Source organism: Ictidomys tridecemlineatus, chromosome 8 (genome assembly GCF_052094955.1).
Source record: "Ictidomys tridecemlineatus isolate mIctTri1 chromosome 8, mIctTri1.hap1, whole genome shotgun sequence".
Taxonomy (NCBI): domain Eukaryota; kingdom Metazoa; phylum Chordata; class Mammalia; order Rodentia; family Sciuridae; genus Ictidomys; species Ictidomys tridecemlineatus.
The window spans coordinates 23,088,001-23,114,706 of NC_135484.1; the positions used below are offsets into that span (position 1 = coordinate 23,088,001).

The following is a 26,706-nucleotide window of genomic DNA, read 5'->3' on the forward strand; positions in this document are numbered from 1 at the left end:
TATTCAACAATAAAGATGCTATTTCTTATTTTGTTTTAGTGCAAGTGCAGGGCACAGGAAGTGCTTAGGTAGCTGACTGGGTAGTGAGCTACCTAAGTGGGAAGAGTGTCAACATTTTGGGAAAATGTTTTATGCTATCTTATTGGTAGTATAATGCAAATTCTGCCTCACAATCCTGAACTTCTTGGGAAGCCTTCTCAGTGGCCTCATTTGAAGTCTTTGTCTTAGACACAATATTCAAACAACTAGGGAAACTGTCGTCAAGGGTACATGAAATTAGATGTTTCTTCTGAAATGCAGAAAAATCATAGGCTTTATGTGTGTGAAAGTGTATAGGTATCCTTTAAATGAGAAGAACCTATTTACTTGAGAATTCTAGAAATTTTGTTCTCTTTATCTTGTTTTTTTCATATTATCTGAACATTTCTAGTATTTATAACTTTACTTTCTCTTCTTGTATTTTAAATATAGATGTTTACCAAGATATCTAGTTGAACATGTTCTCCTCTCTTTTAAAATAATCCAACCTGACTTTCATAACTTGAACTGTTCTCTCTACTTTGCCATTTCTTGCCTATTTATTTCCAAGAGTGATTTCTTTTTGATGTCACCTATGCTTCAAATTTTGAAATCGTAGTCTGAACATATTATTTTCTCCAATCAAAACAATCCAATGTGTATGACTCTCTACTTTGTAATTAAGGTGTACAGAATTTATCAAATCATTCCTCCTTTGCCAAATGGCTTGCAGTTCTCTCCTTCTACAGATTCCTATCATATAAACACCCCCAAAGTACAGTTCTTTACTACAACACTACACGAATCAAAGATTGCAGGCCTTCTATTATCAGTCTAATCTGGCTTATAACTTACTTTTCTTACTATTCTCCTTCACTGCCCTAGTTTTCTTGAAAACCATAAAGGCAGTTAAGTAGGATGTACTTATAAGGCCTTCAGAATCCAAAAAGGTAGTACTTGGTTATTTCAATGACTAATGAAAGCTACTGGCATTATGTGAGAAAGGGCCAGGAATGCTTGATATTCTTGAATAGAAAGGACAGAAAAACCCAGTCAAATAATTGGTTGTTATTTGTCATAACTCTGAAATGTCCTATACAACTTTTAAGCTGGCAAAGTCCCTACTTCTAATCATCTAAGCTATAGCATAACTACATTTTATGTACAAACAAAAAGAACTTCTGCAGTTTTCATATACAATCTTTTTTTTTTTTTAAATGCATATATCTTACACTTTTTGCTTGGAATTTTACTAAGAGCTGCAAATTATTTTTAAAAAATCCTATCATGGAACACGATGCTCTTTGTAGTATTTAAACCACCATATATCATGACTGCATCAGTCCAGTATGTAGCTCTCTTTATCTCTTTCCAGATAAATATCTTTCCTTTCACAAAACAAAATTTTCATGCCAATTGTAAAGCCTGTTACCATGAAAACAAAACTGAATTCAAGGCAATGACTTTTGTCACGTAGCCTCTATGTGGGCATGTATAAAATAATTATGTACTATGCTTATCTTAGAATCATTATGAGAAACAAATTAATAAAATGGATATAAAGTAGCTTTTAAAATATCAAGTTCCATATGTACTTCATGAGCAATAATACTTCTGACTAGAAATGAAATGGAAAAAAAGTCCTAAAGACTTACCTCTGTTAATTTTATCAGATAATAGCGTAGAAATTTAATACTATACAGGATTAATAACATATGAACACTTAATAAAATCAAATTCTAAACTTGTAGCTGGCTAATAAAGCTGCTATACATATGGTGAAGAGTAAAATACATGCTGGATTTAAAGAACTTAGTACAAAAAATAAAATATACTATTAAAAATAATTTACCCATTTCTTTTCACTTTTAAACAGTGGCTAATAAAAAAAATTTTAAATTATGCTTTGTTTCCATTATATTTCTGAAGGATACATTGCTTTAAATAAATCATAAAATAATAAAATTGATAAATGGCAACATTACTCATCTTCAACTAATAAGACAATAAAGAATATACACTCACTTCATCAGTGAGTTCTCCAAATACGGTTATGACATCTATTAAAAGGCTTGCAGTATAGAAGGACTTGATCATGTTTCTAGAAGAAAAAAGAGAGTCTAGTTTAAATGAAAAAAATTACAATGTAAGATTAGCCACCTAGCTTGAAGAAGAAAAATTGCAAGGTTTATAAAATCACTTTGAAACTAATGTTTAAATAAAATCAGATTTCAAGAACACAATGGACTCCTATACTAATGTTATTAGAAGAAAGTAACAACACTTACAAAAATATGAAAACAAGGTTTTATATTATGGTTTTGATTTTATAAAATGTAATTAGAGTACTACCTGAATCCATACCATATCATAATGCACTTCTGTACATTTAATTATTAAATTATAATAATGACAAATCATTCGAATTGGGAGGAACACTTTAAAAATCAACATTATCAGGTTAGGCTGTGATTTTGGTGAAAACATACTCTTAGATTTTCCTAAATGTTAAGAATGGCTAATGGCTAATTAGAGTAAATTTACCTGGGGGAAAAAAACAAAAATCAGCAAAGCATGCCCTTTTTCAGACATTTCTCTAAAAAGAAAGCCCCATATTTATAAAGGTCTATAATTTAAAACAAAACAAAACAAACAAACAACAAAAAAAAAAACCTCTAACTCATTAAAGTTTCAAATGAAAACAAGATAATTCATATCAGGCAATAAATAAACTTATAAAGTAAATTTTAGTTTCTTCTTTCTTTACTTACTTGTGAAATCGTCCAGCACGATCTTCATTGTCTGCATACAAAAACATTTTCAAAGCATAATTCTCCAAATGAGCACAACCAACTATTTCTTGAGTAACAGCTTCATTATCACCCAACTGTTTCTTAAGCTGAAACAAAATCAGATACCTAGCTCATAGTTCTGAATTTTTAAGTCTCTGCTTAAGTGCACACAAAACTAATAATCATTTAAATTAAATTATTTTATATTAATTTCAATAAAATGTATCAATGAAATCTTACAGAAAGTGGTTGTCTCTTAGTCCAATGTATTTAAAACAAAATCCAATTTTTATACAACTATGAAGAAATATACTTATAATAACATAATAGTATAATTTAGTTCTAAAGACAAAAAATAACCAAGAACAATCAGATAATATATGCAAGTATTCTTATGAAGCATCAGAAAAATATTTCAACAATATTATCCCATATACTATAAGTTACCCTAATAGTGAAATTAGAAAATTATTCCCCAAAAATATATAATTAAAAATCTTAATTTATTCTCATTTAAATTTCTTCTATCAAATATAAAAAAGAAGACTAGAAGAATCATTATGTGTAAAAACAGTATCTCTTAGAGCACAATGTGTAAAAAAATCTAACTCTAAATAAGATGACCAACTTAGAATTAGATTATGGAAGTTTTAAAAATTTAGACAATAGAAAATAAGCCACAGCTATCAGTGTAATAGCCTAGGAGAAGATGCATCAATATGGACTAGCCCGTACTTTGTTAAAAGCAAACGCCGGGACAACTGGCCACAAAAATCACAGGGCAGCCTGATTATTAAGTGAAACTACTATGACTGGCACTGCCTGCTTTATGCAACGACATTCAATCCAACCCATTCGAGTTTTCCTCAATAGCCAACTCTACAGTGACTGAAGTTATAAAATGTTCAAGAATGTGACTTATTAGTCACCCCCACATTCCTGCTAGGAGAGAATGATGTTAAACCCTAAGAGTAGCATGCCCTGACACTCAGAAGGGGAGGAAGAGAAGATAACTGGTGTCATTTCCTTTTTCATCTTCCACTAAAGAAAATAGCCTACTTCATCACGATAAGAGCTATTTAAGGCCTTCCAAAACAATCATCCACAGGACTATGTGAGGGAAGGTTAGAAAGGGTTTGACACTCAACAGATGATGACCCAAAAGTGATCTACAAAAATGGGGAAAAAGATATAATCTATATAAGTAAACAGTTCAACCTAATTTATACTCAACAATTCCTCTTAGAGTATGATGTAAATACAAAAAAAGGTGTGTCATTTTTTTCCTCAGGTATAATGATACTGCTGAATGTTGCGAAGGGAAAGAACAAAAATGACCAATATATACACACGAGTATACAAACACACAAAATAAAATGGCATTTAAAACTCATTCTGATAATAAATTATCCGTGTTTAACTTACGGCTTCTAATTGATCCATTAACTTTGATAAAAATTTACGACATTCAGGAGTTTTACTATCAATCTTCATTCCAGTTTGCATAGCATATAAACGACCTACAAAGGAAAGAACAATAAGTTGATTTTAAACTTCCTTTTAAATGACAGAAAGTTTTGCCTAATAACTAAAATAAAACTCTCATTTACTATGAATTTTATTTATAAATATGAAGGACACAAAAGTATCATCCAAATAATAAAAGGAATTCCATAATGATAGCACATTTTCACTAAGCAAGAAATTATATTTTGAATTATGCTTCAAAACAACAACAACAAAAAAAACGAAGAAATGACTAGGTAGGTTAACTTGTCAAAACAATCTACAATTTAATTAGCAAGTCAAGACATTCAGAACAACCATATGTACAAGAACACTCAGACTTTCTGAACAGATAGAACTCTTTTAGTTATTTTTATGTAGTATCTCTTTAAATAAACCTTCTCTTTAAAAAAGAATAAAAACATTTGAGATAAGACTAAAAATCTTTGTGACAAACATTACAATTTTAATAGCATTCTCAGTGACAAGAGCCGTGAACAGTTTTGGTGTAATTACTCTTATCACTGGTATATACATTCAGGGTCTGTCATTTCCTCTAATATAAATTCAACTATATCCCGTAGCGATCAGTGTCAGCACTAGTTTCCACAGTATACATGTATCATTCAAACTAAAGCATATTTATGTAGTTTTCAAATTTTCATTTTTTATAAATTATGTTTTTCATTGTTACAAATGATGCTGTGATACCATATCTCTTTGTATATACACACAAGAGTTTCCTGAGCTAGGTGCAATTCTCAGGTCCTGGTATGTGTGCCTTTTTTTTATTTTGGGATTGTCTTTTAAATGTCTAAATTTTAGACATTCGCAAAATGAAAAAAGGCACATATATCAGGGTGCATATAGATATAAGTGCATTCGTATCTATAATATATGCAAGCACCCATTTTTCTCTCAACTCACAAATTAAACCTAAAAATTCTTGTCAATCAGAAGACTGAAAATAGTAGTTCACTCTCTAAGTTTGCATTTTCCTGAATTCTAAAAAGGTATTAGATGTTTATGGGATAACTCTATATTCTCCTTTGTGGATACAGAAAAAAAAAAAAAAACTTTTGCTAAATTGGTTTTCTTTTCTTTTTTTTTTTTTTTTGGTACCAGGGATTGACCACTTAACCACTGAATCACATCCCCAGATCTTTATATTTTTTGTATTTTGAGACTGGGTCTTGATAGGTTGCTTAGGGCCTTGTTAAGTTGCTGAAGCTGACCTTGAACTTGTGATCCTCCTGCCTCAGCCTCCCAAGCCACTGGAATTACAAGTGTGCACCATGGTGCTGACAGATTGGCTTTCTTTTTAACAAAATGATTTGTAGCAAAATTCCTTACAGGTTATGAAGTAGAAATATAAATTCCTTCCCCTTCACTGGAATCTTTGTGAAACTATCTTCCCTCCCTGCTTTTCACCTAAGGACAAAAATATCTTAATTTAATAATGCTTAGTATTTATCTAACCACAATTCAAACTTCATGATAACGAGGATTTTATCCTATCTTGTTGCTGATGTGTCCCTGGCATCTAGGCTAGCGCTTGGCTCTGAATAAACATTTTCTGAATAGATACAAACATAAATGAAATAAAGTACATTCTGCTCCACTGATAAAAATGTCACTTTTACCATCCATTATGTTTTCATGAAATAGGACCCAATTGTTCATCCTGCTTTTAGTCCATTAGCTTATCACCATTTGCTTTACTATAGCATCATAATGGGATATGTTAGTTACTCCTAGGATTTACAATTCAATTATGTCTACCTAATAAACTCCTCTTTGAAAATGTATTAATATATTCATGATAGTGATTTACTGTACCCACTGTTAATTTTAACGATATTATCTGATTTTGTACTTACACAATTTTTTTTAGTTGTAAATAGACACAATATCTTTATTTTATTTAATTTATGTGGTGCTGAGGATCGAATCCATTGTCTCACACATACTAGGTGAGTACTCTACCACTGAACCACAACCCCAGCCCCTAATTTTATACTTTTTAATGTCTAAGATTTTTAGACCTCTCATGTTAGACAGCTTGAAATTTACTAATGTGTTTATTTCCTCATACCAAAACTAAGGATTAAATCCAGTTTCAGAAGGAAAAAATGGAGGTTCAAAATGCCATACATGGGCTGGGGCTGGGGCTCACCGGTAATACACTTGCATGGCATGTGTGAAGCACCACATATAAATAAAAATAATAAAAGGTCAATCAACAACTAAAAAAAAATTTTAAAAATGCCATACACATTTGATACTCCCATAACAGAGTAAAGGCATGGTGCTTTTATTGTATACTAGCCAGCAAAAGTGATCACCTTGATGTACAGATACTAATTTGAAAGGCAAAAAAAAAAAAAATGTTGAATAGCTTAAATATCCATTGCTTTGATCACACATCTGACTTAAATTCTCTCTCCTTCTCATTTCTCTTTTTAACCATTCACATTATCTACCAAATATCTAGGCCTTTTTCCCATTTAACTATACTAGATTTTAATCAGTTGCCTCAATCCCTATTAAAAATGCTTCCAAGGCTGATTCACAGTGGGATAGGGAGTGGGAGCATGGGAGTTATAGACAAACTTTAGATAGGGCAGAGGGGTTGGATAGGAAGAGAGGAGGTATGGGGTAGTTAATGAAGTGGAATGTGATGATCATTATGATCCAAGAACAGGTATGAAGACATGAATTGGTGTAAATATACTATGTATACAACCAGAGATATGAAAAATTATACTCTTTATATGTAATAAGAATTGTAATGCATTCTTCTGTGATATATAAACAAAAAAATTACATAAAAATACTCAAGGGATGCAAGTAAGAATAAAAAATAATGCCATGAAAAAAAATGCTTCCAAAACCACTCACATTTCTTTTGAGTTATTCAAGTCTTGTGCCTGACTAAAGCATGCTGTTTTACTTAAAACTATCAGAACCCCCTAACCACTTCTTTTCTGTGTGCTGTCCTTGTCCTTTCAGAGTTTGTGCTATATTTCCTTTTTTAAAAGTGTATCATATGGAGCTCTTTAAATAATAAAAATATTGGCTGCAAATACTATGCCCAGTCTTTTAATTTTTGAATGTTATTTTTAAATAAAGTACCTTATAATGCTTATGTAGCCCAAACTACTATTTGTGACAATCCTCCAACCCCAACAAATCTAAGTTTGGAAAGTTCTTTTATCTCCAGAGAATTAAATAATCAGTTATATGACTTTTCTGGGTTTTTTTCCTATGGTTTAATCTTTTGAATTTAACTCTAGTCTAACTTGTATTTCCCACAATTACTGGTATCTGTTTCAAAATCACTTAATATGCTAATCTTTTCTACAGTGGTTTATGGTTTCTTCTGTAATGCTTTTTGGCTATTTGATTTTGCTAACATCCCAGATCATGTCATCTTCTTCCATAATAACATCTATAAATGATAATATAATTTTTCTTTCCCTAAATTTAATCTTACTATGCCTTACTGTACTGCCAAAATTCCTGAAGGCTAATAGGGTCCTTGCTCTTATTTTTAAGAAGGCGGCTTCCAGTAGAGAATAGGGATTAGAATGCTAGGTCGCATGCACATTGCTCATATTTTCTTAACAGAGCCAGTACCCTCAGTTACACTGAAGCTAAGATCTTTGAGACTCACATATCCCAGGATTCATAAAACAACTGCCTGGAGTGTACAAAGAAAACTTTACCATTTTTGACTGGGTATTTTTATTTCATTCTTCTAAATTTTATATTTTTACATATCTCATGATATATATTAGTACATCAATACATCAATATAATTTACAAATAATATACATAAAAGAGATTTAGGTTCATTTAAAAATATATATATGGGCAGGTGATCAATCAAAAGGTTGAGGATCATGGCCCTACTGCATGACCAATTCTCTTAATTATGATGAGATATTTTCTTGCCCCAACTAGGACAGTTTCCACCCTACACCCTCATTCCCCCTATTTCAGGTCCCTGGATTACTACTGTTTAATCAGCACACCCCTTTACATCTTCTCAGATCTCTTTCTCTGACTTAACTAAAATCTGATGTCACATGAAGAAATCACTTATAATTTCAGTTCTTTTGAGTAGTGAGGGATTTAAAAAAATTCTCTCACATTCCTCTTAAGATTGGCATGTTTTCCTCTTCACATACTTAAATTCTACTGCTACTTAAATTTCAATATTTTCTTAATGTCTTCTCAACATTCCGGTCTTGGGCTCATGCCACCCTCTGCCATCTAAACATGTTACTCTTGTAATCGCCCATGAACCTTGGGGTCTTTCTTGTCCCTTCACCATCTTGAAAACTTTGTTGTTACATAGATAATCAATTCCGTGGTAAAGACAGTAACCATTTCACTTGATTCTTCCTATCTTCCTTTCTAAAAGATACCTCTATCATCAAGGATTATAATGTACTTAGCCAAGAGCAGATTCCCTAGTATTCTTCAAAGCAAACTAAGGCCATGTAAGTAAGACTAACATCATAAAACTTATGGAAAGTCTCCTTAAAAAGAAAAATGACATCAGAGGAAAGATCTTACTGATCCTCTCTCTCTTTTCTCCTCCTTACTGCCGAGAATGAATATGTGAGATGACTAGGTTTTAGCATTCATCTTAGTCTACATGCAACCCTAAAAATTACAACTGTGCTAGTTAGTAGCTTTGAAACTAGAATGAGCTTCAGGGAGATGGTACAATGGCACTGCCACTATAAGCCTTTCTTTTAAAAAAGGGATTCAATCCTTATTTTACTTAGCCATTATTAACATTAGTTTTTTTGCAATAAGCAAATCTAATTCTAATGCAACCCCAGCAACATGTTCTTAATTCTTACTGACCCCAATAATTTTATGTACTCTAAATTACACTCTGACCATCCCACAATTAAATTAACATTTCAAAACGCTGTAGTGCCAAAATAATCACCCACTCTCTGAATGCAATCTCCTTTTCTTCCAACATTTAACTGTGCACATTACTACAGGCTTCCAGTCAGCTAGCTCCTCTCTATTCCCTTCACTATTTTGTGAAACCAGACTTAATTTTATAATATACTTTTCAACAATGTTATTGTCCTATCTCTTCTACCTGTAAAACTTTTTATTACATCCCTCTGGCAAAAGCATACTTGTATATAATCCCATTTATCTTTTTCCTCTATACCTGCATCTAAATAGCAAAAACTGATAGAAGATAGCATCATTAAAAATATAAACATTCCACTGTTCTTCCCACTCCCTTTCCCTTCGTTCCCTTCATCTAGTCCACCAATCTTCTATTTTGATGGAATCCTTCCTTACTTCTCCCCCCATCCCCCTTATTTTATACTAGCTCTGCATATCAGAGAAACCATTTGATCTTTGACTTTCTAAGTCTGGCTTATTTCACTTAACATAATTGTCTCCAGTTCCAGCCACTTACCAGAAAATGCCACAATTTCATCATCCTTCTTTAAGGTTGAGTAATACACTATTGCATCTATTCACCAAATTATTTTATCCATTCATCTGCTGAAGGGCACCTAGGTTGGTTCCACAGCTTGGCTACTGTGAAGTGTGCTGCTACAAATACTGATGTGACTGAATCCCTGTAGTGCACTAATTTTAGATCTTTTGGATATATGCTAAGGAGTGGGACAGCTGGGTCAGATGGTAGTTTCATTTCTAGTTTTTTGAGAAATCTTGATAAAATTTTACATCTGGGTAAAATGTGCATACATATATCTTCTCTAAAAAAAAGATCAAGTTGGTTCCATTTCACCATCCCCACCTTGATCATTGAACTCTTATCCTTTAGAGTTAACCTAATGCACCTGAAATTAAGTGTAAATGATAAGACAGTTTATGGGACTTGCATGCATATATATATATATATATATATATATATATATATATATATATATATACGTCTTAGCAAATAATAAGGACATTATTATATAGTAACATTCTTAATTGAAAAACTGAATCCTCTCAGAATGCCTTAGGACAAAAATTGGTTTGGCAGAGTTTCATAATAAGTTCAGTGATTTACAATTCTTAAGTAAAGGAAATTATCACAAGCTATATTTTCTAATATAAACAAAAGTGAGAAGATCTTAGATCTACTTATTAAAATTCATAAGTATACTAAAATATTTTTTGCCATAGGGATGGAAAAATGCTTACTTTAATATGGAACTCTATTAAAGACAAACAATTCATTTCAGCAACAGCAATATGAAAAATTAATGTTTAACATGGAAAATACCTACCAAAGCAGAACAAATAAATGTGTAGTTAAAATCATCTATAAGAAAATAATCTGATTTATTTCATAACAGAAATGTTTATTTTTATGAATAAATATCATTCAATGTTAAGTTATGAGGCATGTTTGCAAAAGGATTAAATACTTCTAACCTGATGTTAGTTTAATGTGAGGCATTTAGGAAACAACATTTATTAATCCTAAAGGTATATGTAATTCAAAGTTCCATATGCCTGAACATAAACGTTCTAACAGTTTGCTTATCCTCGACAAAAATAAAACACATGATATAAGCACAAAAAGATATATCAAAGCAATTGTGAAGAGTGAAGCTTCTTAGGTTAAAGAAATGTGGCACTCAAATAGGATATTTATTGATATTTTGAAGCAAAATTTCATTCCCAAAAGTAGAACTGAATATATTATTCTAAGTATATTGAAAATACCTGCTACATGATTAGCATTATTGTTTGTGAAGGGACTTCTAAGTCAAATATTAAATTACAAAAGTTTTATGTAGGTATACTTTACTACTTTCCAAAGTAAAATAACAAAAACACCCCCTTGTACACAATTTGACATTAAAAAAAAAAAAAAAGGAAGGAAGCATGAATGGGTATGTACTAAAGGGTATTTCCTTATCCATTAAATAAATATTTTTGGAGCACATGTTATAATATAACAATATGAAGTTAACAATTACTTCAGACCTTCTAAAATTAAAAAAAAAGTTATGAAAAGTAATATGCAGGTTTTTAATTTTCTATAAAATAAGCAGACATTCACTTTGATCCTGAATGTTAGCACTGTGCCAATACAGAGCAGGCACTGACTATATTTGATTAAAATGAGACCACAGAGTCTACCTCTGGTAATGATGAAACAACAACTTATCATTCCATTTTATATACCTGCACAAAATATAGGAAACAAGTTTTCAGAAAACAGAAAAAGACAGCAGATCATCAGAGCTGGAGAAAAGAACAGAAGTGGTGACATAATTGACTAGCCCTGCACTGTGCCTGGAGGCACATTCCAAATTAAGGGTCAAAGAGGAGAATTCCAAGAAGACTGTGTCCTCCAGTTGAGTTGAGAAATCTGAGTTCAAGGAGACTGAGGCAGTTATAAGTTGAAAGGCAGCAGAGTTGTGAAGAGTGATTAGCTGAATGCTACTATGTTCATGTGTATGGGAAAACTCCAAAAGGCCAGCAGAACAACAAGAGCTACAGAACATTCAAGTTCCAATGAGAGTAGAACCAGATGTTTGCCCTGGGTGTTCAGTATGGACTCCAACATCCATACCTTAATAGTATGGTTTACCTGTCCGTGGAGTAAAGGCTATTTTATACTTGCCTCAAAGCTAAAAACAAAAACAAAAACAAAACGAAACAACAATAAAGGCACAAAAGGATTAAAATGAACTGCAAATAACTTGGCCAGATCAAACCCATTTAAAGTAAGACCACAAATGTCAGATATTAATGAACTTAAATTCACCATGTCCTGCATTCAACAACAACAAAAAATCATTAAGTATGCCAACAGATTAAGAAAATGTGACCCATAACAAAACAATGAACAGATCAAACAATATCAAAATAATGGAAATAGCAGATGTAAGTCAATACTAGGAAATATACTACGAAAAATATTTAAAGAAACTGAGTAAAAAGGAGAAATGGAACATAACACAAAGGAACTCAAATGGAAATTCCTAGGGATGAAAAATATAATACCTGACATGAAAAATTAACTGGCTATGATTAATATTATAGATACCAAAAAGGAAATGATTAGTGAACTTCAGAACATGGCATTAGAAACTAACCTAAAATAAAACAGGGAGAAAAATGATTGTTAAAAACAAAACAAAACAAAAAAACCCCACAAAATCTACAAGGCTCAAAGACCTTGTTTTTGGATTATCCATGTAACTGAATTCCTAAAGAAGGGAGAAGAGTGGCAAAAAAACAAAAACAAAAACAAAAAAAACCGCTGAAAAAATTTTACATTTTTCAAAAATGAAGATGGGAAAGAAAGCTTATTTTTCAAACAACAAAAGCTAAAAGAATTAAATGACAGCAAACCTGCAAAATAAATGATAAAGATCTTCAAGGGAACAAAAAGACATCAGATTTAAAACTTGGATCTACACAAAAGAATAAAAAGAGATGAAAATTGTATTCATGTGGTCAAGTTTAAAAAAATTATTTTCTCATTTTATAAGCATCTTTAATTGGAATGTATACTTAAAAAGAAAAAAGAATCTATTAGAGGCTATATAGCATATGTGTATGTACATTATAAGACAACCACAGAAAATGACAGGAGAGGTGAAAAAAAAGTAGTTACCTTATATGTGAGGTTATATATTATACCATGATACTAATAAAGAGGAGCTGGGTGTGGTGGGACATGGCTATGATCCCAGCTACTTGGAAAGGAAGCTGAGGCAGGAAGACTGAAAGTTTAGAGGGAAGCCTGGGCAACTTAGCAAGACCATATTTCAAAATAAAAAATAAGGAGTTGATGATATAGCACTGAAATAAGTAAATAAAATTAAGAGTTATATAAAAAAATTATGAACCTGATCTATTATTTTGAGTTTCTTATCAAAGAAAGTAAAGTTCCACAAAGTGAGGTGTATTTGCCCAAGGGTACACAGCAAACAAGTGTTAGGTTGAGTTTGGCACCAGAGTCATCTTTCTTTATACATGCACATAAAATTATATATAACCACATATTTAAGTTTGTGACCCATAAGAAAATGTGACCCATAACCAGAAGAAATAAATCAACAATCAACATATCAAACAGTATCAAAATAATGGAAATAGCAGATGTAAGTCAATAGTAGGAAATATGTTATGAAAATATTTAAAGAAATTGAATAAATGGAGAAATGGAACATAACATAAAGGAACTCAAATGGAAATTTCTAGAGATGAAAAATATGTTTTCTGCACAATGCTTTTGTATACTATGTTGTAGACATCTTCTGTAATAAATATATCTCCATATCATTTACCTAGTTACATAATATTCTATTATATTAATGTACAATAATGTACCTGAACTTGCCCATACTGGCATTTAGATTTCTCAATTTTAACTATTATAAAAAACAGTTAAGATACCTTTATATGTCTACTTTTTACAGTGTCAACATTGCCTTTAAGTAAAGTCTAATACACTGGACTAACACATTAAAAAGTCTAGTTCTCTTCATATGGTGACTGTTTAATCAACTTGTGATCATTACAGATTAAGAAGATATTAATCTGATAGGAATCTTACTGACCCAATCATTAATTGGCTGATTTTTTTCTTCTTGAAAGAACTGAGGCCTTAGGAGAGTAGGTGGTACCTGAAGTTATAGAACAGATGGTAATGCATATAATTTTAAATTTTAGTTCAAGAAAATCATGCTCACTAAAGAAAACTGAATGGAATGTGGCAAAATGCTAATGGTGATGATTTTAAGTATGAAGCCATGTGCTTCCTTTATTGTTTTCTATGCATTACAAATTTTCTATTATAAGTACATATTATTTAGATCAATGGTTTTCAAGGGAGGCAAAAATAACACTGTTTTTTGGGGAAGCCAGAAAAGTGGCAGCTTACTTATTTTTTAATTTTGTAATCTGTTAATGAAATGTCTGGGGGGACCATTTAAAACAGTGATATACTGAAATGTGCTGGGCAGTCCTGACAAGAATTCGCCCTTCAAGATGCTAACAGTGTTTCCAAAGATAAACAATAATAAATTGAGGTTAAAAACAAAAAAAAAAAACACACAAAAAACAAAACTGAGAAGCCCTATTAAAGCACATTTGGATGGGAGGGTAAATATGATCCATCTGTGATGAATTTGAGCAAAAGCAGGAACTGAACAAACATGGTAAACCTATTATAGAGAATCCTATGCTACTCAAAAAGGACATAAAGTTACACTTTGAAAAGCAAATGTAATTAGTATTTAAAAAAAAATCCTTATCAAATATGTTTACATTTGCCTGGGTACTAAAGAAAGAAACGAAAGCTCAAGACGTGTTATTTGACTCCACAGACCCCTATTCCTTCAAGCTCATGTTTTTTTTTTTTCTTAAGAGATATAAAATGATTTATTTTATTCAAGAAAAGAGTATTAAAATGACTACTGTTACAAAATAAAATTAGTATTTGTATGTATGCCCATAAAAACAAATGATGAACGGAATGCTGATTAAGTTAGTAGTATACTCTTCTGTGAATTTTTGTTATTAACCTGTCATTCCCACAGTATGGTATCCTGAGGTAGTCTATAATAAAAAAAGAAGTACTTAAGCAAAAGAACTATGGTCTCCAATTTATCATTCAGATTCTGAAACCAGCAAAGAAATAAAAGAACAGCTTTTATTTACTAGTTAAGCTTGTCTGACTTTTAAAAATCCAATTTCTGTGTGATTAAAATAACAATAGGAAATAGATTATTAATGGCTAATCTCTATGTGGATTACCATCTAATAACAAAGAAATCCAGTATTATTTAGCTTTTACTTATACTAAGTTAAATTTTTCTATATGTCCTATATCATCTCTGAAATAAAATAAGCAGATAAACTAACAACTTCCTAAATATTTAATTTTCCCTTTGATCATATAAGCAAGTGAAATCTCTCAGGAACATTTATATACCTTCACTGAAAGTCTATTGTATTTACAATGCCACCCCCTAGAGGAAACTTCAAAAAAACAAGCATGAAACTTTATACTTTTAGTTATAACAAACTTAAAAAGGGAAAGGAAGATTTTTCTGGCTTTAGCTTTACCTACAGGATTAAACTTGGCAGTATCAAAATATTTATCATACAGTGTCTGCTGTTACTAGAAATGCAAAAAAAATTTCTGCTTTATTAAAAGGAAGGGAGATGCAATTCAAAGATATAGTGTTAACAGAAAGTCTGTCCTTCATTTCCAGTCTCCACTTTTTCACTGTCTTTTTGTCCTCCCAGTTTAACTATCCCCTTTCCCCTCAATCACTCTGCTGCTTATTCAACAACTTGTCCTCTCATTATAGGCTACTGACAATTTTTTATTCAGCCATTTCTCTTTTGACATCTGACAATAAGTTCCTGAGTCTATCACTTAGTAACAAAAGGACCAGAATCACACCAAAGGTATCTTGAAGGAAATCATTATTGTTACAAATGCCAACAGCTGCATGTCAGTTGCCTGGCTTCTTGTTTTGGTGACAACTATATGGTTATTGTTCCCTCCAGGGACCACTATTGCAATAAAATCCAGGTCCTTTTAGCAAATATTTCTGGAGTTCCTATTCTTTCAAAGCAGCAAGGGAACAAGTTGGCTTCCACAGTATACAGTTTAGAAGAGAAGACAAATAAAAACACAACTAAGGTATAGCCACATAAAACAGAAAAGACAAAGCAAATATGTACCTGAAAACTAGGGGTTTAAATGAAGGCCTCCCAGGAAAAATGACTTCAGGCTAGTAGTACTTTCAAGATAAAAATGGAGTTTGTGTGGTGAGAAAAGGAAGAGGTGTGGAAGTAGAAAAAATAATGTTCAAGTCTTGGAAACAAGAGAAAGTAAGGTACCAAGAGTGGAATGAAATTGATTAAAACTACAAACTATTATTCGAAATTCAAATCATAAGGGGCCACTGAGGACACATTTTTTTTCTGACTGACATATGGAGCTCCTAACAGGTGGCTTTAAAAACATTTTTTGCTTTTCATAAAGCTTTATCTTATTTTTATGGTCTAAAATATGCCTCCTTAAAAGAAAACAGAAAACTTAAAAAAAAAAACAATCACCATCTCTGAACCTAAAAGCCACAACTTTCCCCTAAGTACACACATACAAAAATATATATCAGATCATTGTGTATATAGAATTGTGAACCCTACATTTTCATATAACTTTTCCCTTACAGAAAAAATTCTTTGTAATTTTTACATGATTAAAGTAATCATTTCCACAATAACATTTTTATATATATTAACATCTATATAACATTTATATATGTATAACATTTATGTGTATATTTATATATGTGATATCACAAATGTATAAATAACTACTCAGGAAGTCTGCAAAAGTTTCTTAGTATATTTGTGATTAATTCCTAAAGATGAATTTCCTAAAACCAGAATACTTCATTATAGATATTTTTATTTTACCCAAAGGCCTTCAAAAACTTTCTATCAATCAACACTGCTATGTCATTACAGGCTTTACAACATTGATTGACACTCAGGTAAAACTTTACCATTTTAATTCACACTTATTACTAAGCTAAATGTTAATAGTTACTATTTACTTTTTCATGATTTGTATGTACATGGTATTTTTGTTCAGTAATTAATGGGAATCTCAGTTTTAAAAATATACATATTTGTGTTTTATATATTAGAGATACTGATCCTTTGTCCTGTTACTGAAAATGTTTTCCTAATGCATTATCTATTACATTAATTTGTAATATGCAGAAGTTGTATCACAGAAGTTCTATATGGTTAGAGTACACTACGTCATTTACTTGAGTTCTTTCATTAAACATTTGAGGCAACAGGAATCACCTGTTTGAAGCAGAAGCTAGGAAGACACAACAGTGCAAGTGTAAGGTGAGGGTATACCAGAAAAACTGAGATGAAAAATTAATGAGTGGTCAGTTGTGAGTGAAGGGAAGTTCAGCTTTTAATTTTCAGCAATTTAAAAGTATGGCAGAAATAGAAGATATTCTAGAAAACTTAATATATCAATATTAGCTCTAGCAGATTTTTTTCAATAGAATTTAAGAAATACATTAAACTTCCCAAAGATTACAAGAGTTTTGCTTTATTGATGACTTCTTAACCCAACTCAAGTTGAAAAAGATGTGCTCTTCTCAAGAATATTTAAGAAACCAGCATAACATTGTTACCCAAAATCCCAAAATGGTAACTTAAAAATAATGATAATGAAAGAACTAAATAGTCTCACTTAAAAACATTCTTTGGAGAACACAGACAAAATAAAATGAACTAAGTAAGAAAAATAATAGAGTCTTGATGTCCCAAAGCACAATACAAAAAAGAATAAAAAAAAATAGAAAAAGATAGATGTCACCAAAATTACCACCTTTTTGTTTGTGCAACACTTTGTTATGAAGACAAAAAGACAAGCTAAAGACTGGGAGAAAATATGTGCAAAACAAATACCTGACAGAGGACTAGTAACCCAATCATTTAAAAAAAGGGGGTGGGGGCAGAAACTTAAAAATTTCACCAAAGATGATATGCATGTAGTAAAAAAGCACATGATAAGATGCTCAACTTCATGAGCCATCATGAAAACAAAAATTAAAACTCTGACACACAAATTAATGCTAGGTACAGGAGTGCACATCTATAATCTCAGCAGCTCAGGAGCCTAAGGCAGGAGGATAACAAATTCAAAGTCAGCCTCAGAAATCTAGGGAGGCCCTAATCAACTTAGTGAGATCCTGTCTCAAAAAAAAAAAAAAGGTTTGTGTGTGCCCCTGGGTTCAATCCCTAGTATCTAAATAAATAAATAAATGCTGTGCTGAGGTTTTGGAGAAAGAGGTTCACTCATTCATATGTTGTAAGTCGAATGTAATATGATACAGTCACTCTGGAAAATCATACTAATTTCCTTTAAAATTAAATGTACAATTACTAATTTTCTAGATTAATGGTAGAAAACTAAAAGTAATGAATTGCTGTATATATAAGATCCAGAAATTATACTTCTGGTCTTTTATCTCAGAGAAATGATAACTTATGTTCACACAAAAAACTGTATATAAACATTCTAGCATTATTTATAATATGTATATATTGGAAACAAACATCCTTCAATGGTCAAATTGTTAAGTTTTAGTATAGACACATGATGGAATATGACTAAGCAAACTAACTTGGATCAATTTCCAGAGAATTGCACCAAGTAAATAAAAGCCAATTCCAATAACTTACATAATGTATGATTTCATTTATATAACATTTTTGATGATAAAATTTAAGAACCAGAGAACAGGTTAGAGTTTACCAGGAGACAGAGGTGAGGTGTACTTCCACCCTCCACAGTGACTTACCCCATGGTACCATAACCCTATGTCAATCCCAAGGACATGACCCCTTGAAAGCCCCATGGTGCCATCGACCTAAGCCAATCCCATGCTATTCCCCACCCACCTAGCTGACACAAGCACCCCCAGCCTAACACTTGAACATCTCAGGGCCTCTCTCTACTCTATAGAGGGATGGCCTTTATTTGTCAGCTCTGACAAATAAACGTTCATGTGGATCTCCACTTGGTCTCCATCCTTCATTTCTGGCTCCCCTGTCTCTCGCTTCTCAGTTTCCTTTCACAGACTATATCCAATACTGATATCTAAAAAATACATCACTCTTCCAATTTTAAATATTTTAACAATGTGGTAACTATCATAATCTTCTGATTATAAAAAGCTCCTAAGAGTCAAGAAAGTTTAATTGTACCTTTTTCTTTTGAAAATATCTTTTTCTGATATTTCTATTACTTAGCCTGTAGAATTTCACAATAAAAGATGCATTTGTATGCTTAAGAGTCCATTCTTGGTTCTCCTTTATACTTCTGCAACAAAAAGTGTTAAAAAATTTACAAAATTTCCATGAAATAACATATTTTGAGTCTTTACAATTGTTGTTAATATATAACTGACAACCACACAAATACGTATTGTACATTTTAGTGTTAAATATAAAAAATAAATTTTTATTGGAAATGTGTCTTATAATCAGTTAAATCAAATTAATATGATTAATACCTTTTTATGAATTTAACATGGAAGAAACAATTCACATAAAAAGTCAGAAGAGAATGAAAGGAGTTTGTCACAAAAAAAATCCTTGAATCATTTAAATTCCTTCTGGTTTATATGCTAAAAACCATATAATTACCTCCCTTCAAACAATATTTTTAATAATATCTTGGTTGACAATTGAATTAGGTGTGTTTCAAAATTTCTTTAAAAACTAGAAATGGATTTGTTAGGCTACCATTCCAGTAACTCATTTTCTCAATTTCTATGACATATACAAAAATGATATTACAAAGACTCATCGTTTCCCTTGAATCAGTCTTCTTGTTTATTGTACGACACAGTTAGAAACATTAATTTCAACATGGTTTTGCCAAAAAAAAGGTTTAAATGTTTTATCCCATCATCTGTTTCAAATATATTTTTGTTTAAACAAAACAAAGCATAAATAAATAAAAACAAAACTAGACAAGAGAACCTCAGAGCCAAAGATTTAGCTCATTAGTTTAAGGAGAAATGTCTAACATATTAGATAAATGGCAAAGCCAGTTGTTAATGCCAAACTACTTTTTCAGAAAAATATAACTTAATATTCCAACTGGAATATCAACCATCCCTTTTCTAAATTCTAATTCAATAGAGCAAGAAGCCACAGAGCCCCTAGAGGAGCTTGTTGTTTGGATGAAATAGAGAACTTTTGCTTTTGGTATTTTTCTTTTGATTGTTATGTGTTGCTCTCAACTTAGGAATTAATGAACAAAGCATGCAGCAATAAGGTCATCTAATGAAAATTCATATCATTTGAGAATTTGGAACACTGCAACACAGGACAGTGTTTAAAATGAAGCATTACCCTGAAGAGCAGGAGAATTTCCCCCTCTGGCCCTTGCAGGTAATTTTCCCAAAGCTCCCTCCCCAAACCCTCTTTTGCATGACCTAGGCCCCAAACCACTCCTGCTAGCCCCCTTGATAAAATTGAAAATGTGGGTGCTAATATTCCAGAACAATTTCTCCCTCTTTTGAGATTCATTTTTGTTCAACTGTTCCTAAAAAGAGAAAAACTCAAGGTGACTCCCTGCATCCTGCTAACACAATGTTCTACCCTCTTTCCTCAAACTAGATTTTTTTTTTAAAATTCCATGACCAGTATTTTAAAATAAGGGTTTAATCATTGCTCTAGTTAACTTTCTTCCCTACAAGACAGGGAAAGACAAGAAGCTCTACCTATTATCTTAATTAATAGAGGCTTCACTAACACCAGCAATTTGAACTGTCTCCTTTTTCTAGACACTTTGGATTTTCTACATTCTCCCTCAGGGAGAATAACAATAAGACATTTGACAATATACATTTTTTTGTTAAAATAGAAAGGCAACTAGAAACAGGATGTAGGCAAAGACAGTGGCATACTTTGCTTTTCTGATCAAAAGCACTTGTCAGGAAGAACAATTTTAGAAAAAGAGCTTGGAAGTTGTGAATTGGAAAACTGATTCCTTTAGACTTCGAAGAATATTATAGAATCCCCAGTTTGAAAAGTGCTGGTTATGTATGCTTAATGGACAATTACCAGAAAAGAAATCTTGATTAGTGTTCTGTTGAACAGCAGAGTAAGATCCACAAATACAGCAGCTAAAGCAATCATCAGATGGCAAATACAAACATTTGAATTATTCAAAGTAAAAAGAGTATTTAAAAAATATCAGTGGTAACAAAACTATCTGAAATAGTCTTTTTTTTTCCCCTTCCCTATTAACTTAGAATGATATTCTTTACTTATGAACAGTTAAGGTCACTTGATGAGGTTTCTTTTTGGTTTTTTTTTTTTTTTTTTCATTTTGGGAATCTGGAACACTGCAGCACAGAACAGTTTTTAACATGAGGCATTATCCTTAAAAGAGAGATGTATATATGATATATATGAATTATAAAATACACATATTGGGATACTATTACATGTCCTTAATAATTAGGGATAATTAATTAGGGATAGCATCTTAAAAAGTAACAAACCGCTGTATAATTTATTCATTCAAAAAACAAAAAATTTACAAGTATTCACTATCTTAGTTACTATATTAGGAGTTGGAATTCAATATGTACCCATACAAAACAATCTGGAAACAAAAAATAAAAGTAAACTCAATAAATGGGATAAACAATAAGATTCATGGAGATGAAGACAGGCCTCCAAAAAAAATCAACAGAATGTAGAACAAACAAAAATGAAAAATTGTGGAAGAATTAAGAACAAAGAAGTTAAAGAGGGAAAGTGCAACATTAATCAGTTTCACTAGGGAACAGAGAGAAAGTAGAAGTAATATCTGAATAGATTCTAAATATTTTTCTAAAACTGATGAAAGGTATCTATCTACAGACTCAGGAAGCTAAAAGTCCCAAACAAGTAGACAGAAATAAATAAATAAATAGATAAATACAGGCCTAGAAAATTAGAATGTAAAGCAAGAGACTGATAAATGTTAATAGTTTAAAACTGAATTTTTGAAAAAGAATTTCATAGAAAAAAAATCAAACTATGAACTGGAGAAGACATCTGCAACACAAATAACAAAGCATTAATGTATATATTATCAAGAAAAGACAGTACAATAGATAAAAGGGCAAAAGTGGTAAATGGGCATTTCAAAGGGGAAATCACATATGGGTAATTAACATATGAAAAGATGTTGAACATCATTAAGACTCAGAGAATTGCAAATATAATTCCAATGAGACACCATTCACCCCCACCAGATTTGTAAGAATTAAAAAGTCTAATAACATCAAACATGATGAGTACATTAACGTTCATTTTATTATTCCTTAAACTCAATATGCACATTATGCATGTTCTTATATATGAAAAATTTTATTAATAACTGGAATTTGCAATAAAATGTGTGTTCATCACCCTGGGGAGAGCCATTTCAGTGAAATAGTGGGGATGAAAACTAGACTGCAATGGGCTGAAAAGGTCTCTTTAAGAATATAAAGGCAACTACAGACTATAGACGATTCAAGCTTATGTATGGGGTTGGGTAGATAGAGCTGCAGCTTTAGGGGGAAGTCCTGGTGAAAGTTTCTGTTGTTTTTATTTTTTGAATAAAGAAAATCAGACAGGCTTAGAAAGAAATAACAAAAGGGTAAGGATAATCACATTGGAAATAAAGAGTCTGGGGAGGTCACAAAGGTACAAAATAACTCATGAATAAGGATTAATTTTAGATGAGAACGAGGGTTCCTATTTCACTGTTATGAGAGATTACTTCTTTGTTGTTCTCCTATCATTTTCCTCTAGCTCTATCCACTCCAGTCACAATGGTGTCCTTACTCTTCCTTCAAGCAGGCCTCTGCCTAAGGATTTTTATACTTCAATCCCTCTATAAAGAATACTCCTTCCCAAACGTACATGAAGAGTTGCTTTCCAATCCTTCCTTTCATCAAATGTCAACTCAGGTGTGTTCTCTGACCAATTTGAAACTAAAATCCCCTTCACACTCTCTACCACCACTCTAGTACTCCCTATTTCCTTTCTCTGCCTTATTTTTATTCATTATCTTCTAATATTGTATAGCACATATATTTGATTGTTTAACTTCCTTACTCCCATTGTATGTAAGGTTCGTGAATTTGGACCACAGTTAAGGTTTTTAGTAATTCTTGGTAAAAGATAAAAGCTCAACAAATACATGCGAAATGAATGATTAATGGTTCCTATTTAAAGAAGTATAGTGAAAACAATGCTGTAACATTTTAACAAAATGAAGTCAGGCATAGAGTATAATCAATTTACTGCCTACAGAAGAGGTGAAAATTGAGTTGCATCTTAAATCAGGAGTCTGCCAAGCAGAGAAAAAAGGGAGCATTCTGGGACATTTGGGAATGGGGTATATGTGGAGGACAGTAGAGATGATCAGATTTTAGCTGACCTTACAATGTCAACAACAGAGGACATATACAGAGCTTCTCCACTCTAAAAAACCTTTTAGAAGATTTATTAGTAGGTCACTTGTTGTATTTGGAGTACCAAATATATAATAAAGTTTATATAAAAATACCCACACTATTCTCTTTAACTAATGTAAAGGAAAAAGTCTAAACAAACTTAACCTGTTTTCCCATAAGCTCTAGATACACAATATGTAGCACAAAGTGGGAATACTGCTAACAAACTTTTCAACTAGAAAAAGAAGCTGCCATTGGTGGGAAAGAGCAGTTGGGAGGCGAAACAGGAATTGTCAAATTCAACTGTTTAGTAGGATATACTCTCTAACCACCATTTACGAATTCTGCACTGGATCTGAGTGCTGTCAAAACCAACCTGCACTTACCCCGTTTTCAGAGTCTATATTCCTTTTTATCCAAATCACTACTAGCTTTGAGACACTTTTTTGTTTTAACCTCATCTAAGTTACTCAACTATGCAGACTATTTCCAGGGGGCAGGAAGCTCAGAAAACCTGGGGGTGTGTTCCAGAGTTCATCAACCCCTTTAGTCAGTTCTGGAACGCAACAGAAAGAAACGGGAGAGGCGGCGGACACTATGGTGCTTTTGGAGTTTGGGCCATTCTGGGGAATGTGAAAAGGTCTGGCTCCCTGAGAAGGGCGGGGACCCAGGCGTTCCCAGAGGTCAAAGCTCAAGTCGAAAGCCAGGGGGACGGGGCGTGCCCCGAGAACCCTGGGTGGCCTGTGGGCCCCGGGTGTAACTGAGAGGGGAGGGGCGCGGCGACTCGGAAAGACTCACAGTAATAGGCCACCACAGGGTCCCGCTTGTCATGCTCCTGAGCGGTCCTCAGATGATGCTGTATGCTCTTAAATTGGGGGGGGAGCGGGGGCAGGGGTGCAAGAGCAGCCATCTCTACTCCAGGAATCACCTCTTCCTACTCGCGCGTCACCGACACTTCCGCTTCCGTCTGGGCGGTCGCGCGCGCAAGCGTCGGGCACATCCCAGTCTATCTCTCGTTGCTCAGCGACGTCAAGTCAACTACGGATGCTCAGTAGGGACAAGCAGTGCGCGCCTGGCTCTTGGCGTTTATAGCCCAAAGAGGGCTGAGCGCCTCGGCAGTGCATACCGGCGCTCTCTGCTGGTAGAAAGAAGAAGAGTTGTTTTTTTTTTTTTTTTTTTTTTTTTTTTTTTTTTTTGCTTTTTTCGTTTGTTGATTTGGCTAGTGGCAAAAGGAGAGATAACAAAGGGAAAAACAAGAAAATAATGTTTATTGACTGGGAGAAAGAGTAAAAGCCCAATTGCTTTTGGCATCATTCAGCATTTATCCCTTTCATTTATTTCCTCAAGTAATCTTAATAGTGTCCATAGTAACCTTTTTTTGATTAGAATTTTAATTTACATTATTGCATGAGAAGAGAGTTTAAATTTTAAATTTGAAAATTCTGTGTTGATACATTGGATAAAATAACCAGAGTTTTTCAACATAAATACTAAATTCATGAAGCTAAAAGAAAATCAAACTTCTGTTGTGAACTTGCTAGTGAGTACTTTTAGTGAATGAATGTTCTGTAGACTGCTATTACTGAAGAATGATTAGCAATTTGCAAAGTATTTTCACATTCATTATCTTGTCCTCTATACAGAGTGTTGGGGACTTATTCAATGCTGTTGTCTCATACCGTGGTGCAACAGGTATCAGCCTTTCTTTCTACCATCAGTGATCTCAATTCTCTTTGTTTTCATTTTCATCATATAAAATCATACTTCAAGATTTTACGTTTTATTTACCTCCTTTAACAACCTGCATCTTTGCTTTGTCTCAGTCACCAGTTTTGAGGTTTTTTCTTAAAACTCATTTCCATTGAAATCCTATTATTTTCAAGAACCACACTACAAGCTCTAGAATTTCTCTTTGCCTACATTTTTTTAATCACTCCCCTCTTCCTACCACCAATAACTCATTCCACATCTTTATATTATTACACTCTGCATTCATTTTTTGCAGAATTCATGGTATCACTGTGGGTTTGGTTTTTTTACCCAGCATGAACAGATTTCTGTACCCTTCACCAATCTCAGCAATACATTCTCAAATGATATCTTGAGATTGTATTTTTTCTTTGTCTTTCTCTTTTCACCTCTCTTGACTTCTTAAGGTTTCTGGGTTAGTAGAGAAATCAATGAAGAAACACAGACTGGAACCTATATATGTCTTCTTTCCAACCACACAACTTGTCATTTATTATTTACCTATAACTTCTTCATTTTCAACTGTGGCTACCCTTAAAGATCTATTTAGAAGCTTTTAAAAAGGATTGTATCCAGGTACTAACCCCTAGTCATTCATATTCAATTGTTCTGGGTTGTATCCTATATATCAGTATTTTAAAAGGTCCTAATGAAATTTCAATGGTGCATGTACTAGAGTCAAGGACCAGTGCCCTAGTGAGTGTTCATAGATAATATTTCAAGATTTGCCTACTTTTTTCAAGTCAGGACTTCTGCCCTAATTGCTTTGACGAACAATTTACTTCCTGCTATGAGGCCACAGATACGAATTTTTTCACCTTCCCTCTGTCACAACTCAAATAATTGTAGCTAGCATTTGCTGAGCCTCTACTGCATATCGTGCATGTTGCTAATGTCTTTCTATTAATTTATTTAATTTCACCATAACATGTAAGGCAGATATCATAATTATTTTACAGATGAGAAAATGGGTCACAGAGTTTAGGTAATTTGCACAAGTCACAGTCAGTAAGGATGAGTGTTTAACATTGAAATCTAAGTGTTTTGCTTTCAGAACCTGTGTACCTAACCATTACCACTGGACCGGGTTGTCTCGGTAGACCAATATATTCTTGTATTTTATCTTTGCTCTATTCCATTATCCTATTCCATCATCCTCTTTATTGTGAAGGCTGAACCTTCCCGTTATTTCCTGACCTCTCCCTTTGGGACCCCAATTTTCCAGTTCTTCATTTGCTTATGTGGGCAGATTGGAAAGGTGTTAGGGGTAAACAAATATGTGAAAGGGATGGAATTGGCTTTTGCCCCATTGTATCAACGCACAACTGTCTTTTTTCTTAACTGTATACCTTCATGAGAGAATAATTGATATGATGGGGTGCCATGGAAAGAATAGAGGAACTTTGGGCAAAGGGGAGGGAGAGGCGTGGGGGTAGGAAAGATGGTGGAATGAGATGGACATCATTACTCTAGGTGCATGTATGACTGCACATATAGTGCAATTCTACATCGTGTACAACCAAAGAAATGAAAAGTTGTGCTCCATTTGTGTACATTGAACCAAAATGCTTTAAGCTGCCATGTATAACTAATTAGAACAAATT

General features: G+C 32.8%; 1 protein-coding gene across 1 annotated transcript in view; it reads right to left on the reverse strand.

Moving 5' to 3' along the window:
• The window catches only part of Vta1 (vesicle trafficking 1), a 67,484-nt gene extending 43,149 nt beyond the window's left edge, over window positions 1–24,335 (reverse strand). Inside the window, exons 1-4 of the mRNA XM_005334856.5 lie at window positions 24,152–24,335; window positions 4,236–4,330; window positions 2,790–2,917; window positions 2,044–2,119 (exon numbers count right to left, since the gene is read on the reverse strand). Of these exons, the coding sequence (XP_005334913.1) occupies window positions 2,044–2,119; window positions 2,790–2,917; window positions 4,236–4,330; window positions 24,152–24,263 (411 nt within the window). The 5' untranslated portion in view covers window positions 24,264–24,335. The remainder of the gene's footprint in view (window positions 1–2,043; window positions 2,120–2,789; window positions 2,918–4,235; window positions 4,331–24,151) is intronic.
• Window positions 24,336–26,706: the final 2,371 nt, after the last annotated feature.